This window comes from Zootoca vivipara, chromosome 5 (assembly GCF_965207765.1).
Source record: "Zootoca vivipara chromosome 5, rZooViv2.hap1.1, whole genome shotgun sequence".
In the NCBI taxonomy this organism is placed as follows: Eukaryota; Metazoa; Chordata; class Lepidosauria; order Squamata; family Lacertidae; genus Zootoca; species Zootoca vivipara.
The window spans coordinates 91431275-91439290 of NC_142588.1; the positions used below are offsets into that span (position 1 = coordinate 91431275).

The following is an 8016-nucleotide window of genomic DNA, read 5'->3' on the forward strand; positions in this document are numbered from 1 at the left end:
ATGGGGATTCTCCTGAAGAGACTTGGGGAGAATTGTGTGTGAGAGGCAGCCAGAAAGAGACAGACCTCTCTTCTGGCACTGGCTGGCCTTCCCAAGATCTTCCTAGCAGAGAAGGGCATTTAAGGTCCACTTCACATTTAACCTCTTTGGAGTGGAGGTGGGTTTATGTCTCCCCAAGCCCCTTCTCTCCCCTTCCCTCTGCTCTTCTGCAAAGGCTTGAGAATATATCAGCTTGGGAAGGGAAGGGGACAACCTCTGGAGGTGGTGCACTACCCCTTCCTTGGAGGTTTTTAAGCAAAACACGGGTGGTCATCTGCCATGGGTGCTTCTCGAGTTGAGATTCCTGCATTGCAAGGGGGGTTGGAGTACATGACCCTGGGGTGGGTTCGGGGGGTGGGGTCCCCTCCTCTGAAAGGAGAAGCTCTTGCCTGCCTGTTGGGGGTCCCACTAGAGATGAACCAGGGCAGAGGGCTGTGCTCGCCCCGCACTACTCGCGAGGAGGAGAGGGGAAGAGGGAGAGGAGGTCAGCAACACAGGACGGGCCAAGGGGGCCATTCATTGCGGCAGGATCCCGAGGGCTTTGGCCGCCGCCGCCGCCGCTGCTGCTGCTGCAGACGTGTCCGTGGCGAGGCGTTGATTTTGAAAGGTGGGGAAAGAAGATAAAGGAAGGAGGGAGGGAGGGGAGGGGATGGGAGCGGGGCCTCCGTCTCACCCGAAATCATCGTCCATAGACTTGAAGTAGAACTTGTAGTTGGGCCGGTTGAGCAGCGCCTTGAAGTCGCCCAGCGTCACCCGGTCGGCCGGGATGGGAAGCTTCACCAGGTACGGCGTCTCCTGGTCGTCCAGGTGGTAGATGATCTTGGTCTCCGCCGCCGCCATGGCCGCCGCTGCCGCTCCTCCTCGCCGGGACCCCTGGAGCAAAGCCAGGCGCCGCGGCCTAGTAGTAGCCCAAGCCGACCGTCCCGCCGGCCGCGGCGGCCTCTCAAGAAGCCGGAGGGGGGGCCACGCAGGCCTCACGTTCTCCGCCCCTCCCGGCCGGGTCCCCTCGGCCGCCGCCTCACCGCGCAAACTCCCGCCTCCGCCGCCGCCTCCTCCTCCTCCTCCGCCTCAGCGCCTCCTGTGGCGGCGGCGGCTCCTCCCCTCCTCGGCCGCCGGGCCTCGCCGCCGCCTCTCGAGCGCCACGCCTCACGCGGACGCCGCCGGCCTCGGCTCCGCAGCAGCCCTCCTGCGCCCCTCGCCTCGCCCTCGGAGCTGCCCTTCGGGGAATATCGGGCAGAATATCGCGCCTCAGGGAGAAGCTTCTTCGCGGGGGGAGGGCCGCCAGGGGAAGGCCGTGAGGCCGGGTATTGGTGGGGTGTTTGTTGCTCATTTATTTATTTTGACCCGAGGGAGGTGGTACCATAGCTGCCAAGTTATCCCTTTTTTAAAGGGATTTTCCCTTATGCTGAATAGGCTTCCTCGCGAGAAAAGGGAAAACTTGGCAGCTATGTGGTACCCAGACCGCTTTAAGGACTCCTAAGCGCGCCACATGGAAGTAGAAAACAGGCACTAACATATTGCCATGATAGAAATGCATGGCATCATTGGGGGCGGGGGGGGTGGGCAGCCAAAGATGTTGAGCTTTTGGGGAGAACTCATTGGTGTGTATGTACATACACACACATAAACCCCACCAAAAACAGGCCATGGGGGTGCGGGGGGACACACAAAACCTCAGTTGAGTATTTCCAATGTTTTTCAATATTTGTTATGCACATGGCATTATGCACAGCATAAGGAGAAGTGGGAAGAGAGAAGCTTCCCTTCCATAAAACTGGATGTCATGGACATCCAGCAAGACTGAATATTGGAAGATTCAGGACAGGTAAGCAGATTTAAACTATGGAACTCCCTCCCACAGGAGACAGGGATGGCCACCGACTTGGATGGCTTTAAGAGAGCATTGGACAAATTTGTTGTTACTCTTTACCGAATTTCATCCGAAGAGCACGGGGTGGTTTGGAATACAAAAATGCACACCATAATAACAAACGGAAACAAGTCCGCCCCGTGCAGTATTCTGTTAATCTCCTAGCAGGAAAAGGCAAGATATACCGGTAAATTCAATTTTGTGCAATAAACTGATCATTCTTCATTCCTCTGATATGTGCAAAGTGTATATGGGGCATAAGGTTAAGGACAGAAACAAAATATCACAATTCATGGAGAGGGCGATCCCACTCAGTTGGTCATAGAGTGTGGTGCTGATAACGCCAAGGTTGCAGGTTCAATCCCTGTACAGGACAGCTGCATATTCCTGCATTGCAGGGGGTTGGAATAGATGACCCTTGGGATCCCTTCTAACTCTATCAATGCTCCTGAATACCGGTTGCTGGAAACCACAGTGAGAGAGAAGGGCCTTGTGCTCATGTCTTGCTGAAGGGTTTCCCACAGGCATCTGGTTGGCCACTGTGAGAGCAGGATGCTGGACTAGATGGGCTGTTGGCCTGATCCAGCAGGTCTCTCTTTATGTTCATAAGATAAGATGTTTCAGGGCTAAACTTGCAGCGTGAGGGGAAGTATACAGCACCAGAAAACATTCCGTAGGAAGCCCAGGCCAAGCCCTGTTAAAACAAAAACAAGCATATATGCACAAACATATTATCTCTCTTTGGCTCAGAAGCAAAAATGTTCACTTAGGCCTGTTTTGTTGTTTTCAAAGACAGGTGCTCAGTATGCATTGTTGGGACTAGCCAGCAGGCCCTGCTCCCTTGGAGCTAGTGGTTTCCCATCTCTCTTGCAGGTACCATATGCACATGAGTGGAGGCAGGGCATCTGTTTAGAGAAGCTTTTAATGTTTTAATGCCCAGAGTGGCTGGGGAAACCCAGCCAGATGAGCAGGGTATCTATTATTAGTATTAGTATTAGTATTTTGACTTTAAAATAAATCGTAGTCGCTCAAGTCGCTACAGACAATAAAGCTGCTGCTACTTTAAGCATTAGATCAATCACCGATAGCTTTAAATTAATTGATGATGCAGTGAATGAAGGGCGCTTAATGTTTTTCTGTTATAGCCATGTTGGTCCTAGAGTGTAAAGTCTGAGGACTGATAAAAAGGCAGTTTTAAAGCAAACGCATTTCAGTCATTCTGCTGCGGCAGAAGCAACAAGGAATCCCAAGGCACCTTAGAAACTAGCACATTTATTGTGGGCAGGCAGAGCATGACATGTCAAGCTGCTGGATCAGAATTTATATGGAGATTCGGTCCTATTGGAGTTGGGCTGAAGAGAGACTGGGAGCAGCTAGTTCAGAGCAGACGCCAGTGGTCCCTTCTCTCTTAGGTGTCCATGCACACTGTGCCACTTCTTTTCCAGATGGTAGATTGCAACCACCCTGGTTTTATTCTTCACCCTGACCTTGTTTACATTTACGCAATAATGGCAGAACAGGGCCAGCCCCAAGACATTTTGGCACCTGCAGCAAACTGCAAAATGGTGCCTCTCCTCCACACCAGAGAAGGGGTATGAAGATCTACATCAAGAACAAGGAAGCTCAGGATCTGCTGCCCCTGTGGATCCTGCCGCCTAGGCGATCCCCTCACCCTGCCTTATGGGTGGGCCGGCCTTGTAGCAGATGCTACTTCCTAGTAACATTTCCCCTCTCTCCTTTTGTGAGGTGGGAAACTAAATCTTATGTCGGCTATTAGGTAGGTGATTATTCTGAAGTAGGTAGCACAACGTTCAATAAGCTATACTCTGGTGATTGTGGATGGTCGCCGTCTTAACCTTTCAAGGGCAAAGGCCTCTTAGCTAGGTGCCCCTCTGGAATGCCTGAGACCAATTCTCTCACATGAAGACTTTCCAGGCCAGGGGTCAGCAAACTTTTGCAGCCGGGGGCCGGTCCACTGTCCCTCAGACCTTGTGGGGGGCCGGACTATATTTTGAAAAAAATATGAACAAATTTCTATGCCCCACAAATAACCCAGAGATGCATTTTAAATAAAAGGACACATTCTACTCATGTAAAAACACCAGGCAGGCCCCACAAAAAACCCAGAGATGCATTTTAAATAAAAGGACACATTCTACTCATGTAAAATAAAAAAAATCCTTCAGTAGCACCTTAAAGACCAACTAAGTTTATATTTTGGTATGAGCTTTCGTGTGCATGCACACTTCTTCAGATACCGTAACTACTCATGTAAAAACATGCTGATTCCCAGACTGTCTGCGGACCGGATTTAGAAGGCGATTGGGCCGCATCCGGCCCCGGGGCCTTAGTTTGGGGTCCCTGTTCCAGACTAAGCTTCTCCTTTCAGTTTGCAGAAGGGCTTACACTTGTACCTGATCCTCTCAACAGCTAGGGGCTTGCTGATTGCCTAGTGATCGGATCTTAATGTGAACTGATTTCTATCTATACAGGAACTCCAAAATCCATTGTTGAGCAACCAAAATATGCAAATGCTTGAGCCATTCAGAACACTTAATCAGGAAAGATGTTACGCAAATAAGGCTGGTTTTTAGACTTCATTCCAAGGTGGAAGTTGCAGACTGAGCAAGTTTGTGCTAGGTGTTACAATTACACATACAGTATAAGGTTACAAAGCAAGGATAAAGAAGCAATAGCTGCACCCTCTTTTTGAAAATGGGGCAATCTAATGGATCAAATTGCCACCTTCACTTTTTAATATATTTATTTTAATGGATCAAATTGCCACCAGGCAGTTTAAATAGATCACCTGGCAAAACATGTAGTGTACTGCTTAGTTTACTGTGGAAAAGCAACATACAAAAAACCCCAAATGTTTTTTTTTTGTTGATTTCCCCTTCTCAAGTGATGTGTGTTAAAACATTTCTTTTTTTTCTAAGCTGTCTCACATTTATTTATACAGAATTTAGAGATTTAAAACGAAAAAACACAAAATAAACTAAAACAATGCAAGAAAAGGCAAGTTCTGGAGCCTGTTTAATTATGCAAATTTGGTACAGTTGCATAATTTCTTCTGAATAATTCATTCTGCTTCTGCTAGTCATGGAAAGGGCTAAAAAGATATGCAAGTCTTAAGCCCCAACTCTTCCTTGGACAAATCTTACTTAGCAATCCCTGTGGCTAAGGTTTCTTCAGGCTTTGCATGAGCTTTCAAGCATGTCTTCACACCCGTGAAGGCTAAACATCATTTTAAAGCAAAGATTTTCAGGAATGCAGAATTCAATGCCCAATGCTACTCTCACAATTCTTTCTCCGAACTTGTGTGGAATTGCAGTTTGCACATAGCCTCAAGCACAGGGGTGTTTGTGGTTTCACTGTGTTTTGTTATTCCCATTGCTGCACTCAGGCTAGTTTCCCACCCTCTCAAGTGGAACCGTGCCAATCCAAACAGGCAGGATTCTACCCCCTAGCCCAAATTCCATTGTTGACCAGAGATTTATCTGCAACTAGCCCAACACTGTCTGTTCATACCTTGGCAACCGCATGAGCAGCACCAGAGAAGCAGCCACATCCTCTCCATTTCATATAAAGGATTATGCTGATGCACATCTAAAGATTGTGATATATTCCACAGGGTGATTCGCATCCAACATTATTAATTTTTATACCAGCAAAATGCTTGATAGGCCCCAGCACATAATTATTTCAGGGAACTGTGTAACTGTTCAACACAAACCGCATGCATATAGGCTAGGCCCAGGTTGGGGGGAAGCTGTTTCTTTTCCACTTATCAAGTAGGAATATATAAAGGGTTGTTCAGCTACAATTGAAAGTCTACCTTGAAATCAGGTTTTCAGGCTTGGCTACTCTTCAAAAGGTAAAACGTTTACAAAGGTTTACAAAGCTATTGTACTACCAACCTTACTATATGTTTGTGTAACATGGACTACTTATGAATGCCATCTCCAACTCCTCGAAAGATTCCATCAACGGTATCTCTGAAAATTTTTACACATCACTTGGGAAGACAGGCGAACTAATATCAGTGTGCTGGAAGAAGCAAAGATCACCAGTGTTGAAGCAATGATTCTTCAACATCAACTTTGTTGGACAGGTCATGTTGTGCGGATGCCTGATGGTCGTCTTCCAAAGCAACTGCTCTATTCCGAACTTAAAAATGAAAAGCATAATGCTGGTGGTCAACAAAAGAGGTTTGAAGACTGTCTCAAGGCAAATCTTTTAAAAATGTAGTATAAACACTGACAACTGGGAAACACTGGCTTGTGAGCGCTCCAGTTGGAGAACAGCCTTTACCAAAGGTGTCACAGGCTTTGAAGACACTCGAACTCAGGATGCAAGGGAGAAACATGAGGAAGGCATGCTTGGCAAATCCACACCGTGATCAACTCCTGCCCGGAAAGCAATGTCCCCCCCGTCCCCCCCGTGGAAGAGCGTCTGGATCCACAATTGGCCTCCACAGTCACTTACGGACTCAGTGTTTATGTAAGGCAATCTTACTCAGCTACGAGTGATCGCCAAAGAAAGAAGAACTCTTCAAAAGAAAGGTTCTTAAAAGTGGCATCACTGGACATCGTCTAGAACACAGGTTTCCCAAACTTTGGGTCTCCAGCTGTTTTTGGACTACAATTCCCATCAACCCTGACCACTGGTCCTGCTAGCTAGGGATGATGGGAGTTATAGTAAAAAAACCAGCTGGAGACCAAAGTTTGGGAAACTTTGGTCTAGAACAGGCATGTCAAACCTGCGGCCCTCCAGATGTTTTGGCCTACAACTCCCATGATCCCTAGCTAGCAGGACCAGTGGTTGGGGAAGATGGGAATTGTAGTCCAAAACATCTGGAGGGCCGCAGGTTTGACATGCCTGGTCTAGAAGAGATGGTGCAAATGTTTTTCAGATGGTTGCTTCTGATATATCATTTGTAAAGCTTCATTTTCATACTCTCAAGCCTGCTGCCTAAAACATAAAGGTAAAGGTAAAGGGACCCCTGACCATTAGGTCCAGTCGCAGATGACTCTGGGGTTGCGCGCTTATCTCACTCTATAGGCCGAAGGAGCCGCCGTTTGTCCGCAGACAGCTTTTGGGTCATGTGGCCAGCATAACAAAGCCGCTTCTGGCAAACCAGAGCAGCACATGGAAACACCGTTTACCTTCCTGCTGTAGCAGTACCTATTTATCTACAGTGGTACCTCGGTTTGCGACCGCAATCCGTTCCGCGGAGGCGTTCACGTGCGCAAAGCACCGATAAAGTGCTTCTGCGCATCCGACGCCGCAGAATCCGGATGTAAACACTTCCAGGTCCGCGGCGTTCGCTCGCCGAAGCGTTCGTAAACGGAGGTAGTCGTAAACCGAGGTTCCACTGTACTTGCACTCTGACGTGCTTTTGAACTGCTAGGTTGGCAGGAGCTGGGACCGAGCAACGGGAGCTCACCCCGTCATGGGATTTGAACTGCCGACCTTCTGATCGGCAGGCCCTAGGCTCTGTGGTTTAACCCACAGTGCCACCTTTGGAGTAAATCCCAGTGAGCCTAGTAGGATTGTGCCCCCCCCCCAACAGACATGCATAGGATGGCACTGCTGGATTCTTTTGTTGAACAAATCTAGAGAATGCTCCAATCCCAGTATGACTGAATGTTAGCAATCAATGCACACAATAAAAATTGGTACTTTCAGAGCACAGGATTTGAGCAGAACATAATTTGTTACGTGGCACCAAATATTCTCTGCCTCTAGTTAAAAAAACAAACAAACAAACCACCAGATATGGAATCACAAGGCAAACCCATTTTAAAGCCACCTTTGAACTGTTAAAAGAGAGAAAACCTCAGGCATCCAGCAAGATTTTTAAATGTCTGCATTTTATACAGCTTGTAAACACTTGGGAGAGCTCACACTAGGCTAGAGCGTGGGGAGTATTTATCTGCATCCATAAACGGTTATAGGGTGCGGGGGGGGGGGGAGTTAAGGAAGGCTTCATATACAGAATTTATCACTGCAGGAGGGGCAATATTTTTACAACGTTTCACATAGGGACTCTCTTCAATTTAATGCTCCATAAAACCAGACACATTTCCGAGACCCAAGAGAGA

The 8016-nt window shown here is 48.0% G+C and overlaps 1 protein-coding gene across 3 annotated transcripts in view; it reads right to left on the bottom strand.

Moving 5' to 3' along the window:
• DVL3 (dishevelled segment polarity protein 3) overlaps positions 1 to 1119 on the bottom strand; it is a 51611-nt gene extending 50492 nt beyond the window's left edge. For all 3 annotated transcript variants that reach the window (XM_035133624.3, XM_035133622.3, XM_035133625.3), the window contains exon 1: positions 713 to 1119. In XM_035133624.3, coding sequence (XP_034989515.1) covers positions 713 to 879 — 167 coding nt within the window. In that variant the 5' untranslated portion in view covers positions 880 to 1119. The remainder of the gene's footprint in view (positions 1 to 712) is intronic.
• Positions 1120 to 8016: the final 6897 nt, after the last annotated feature.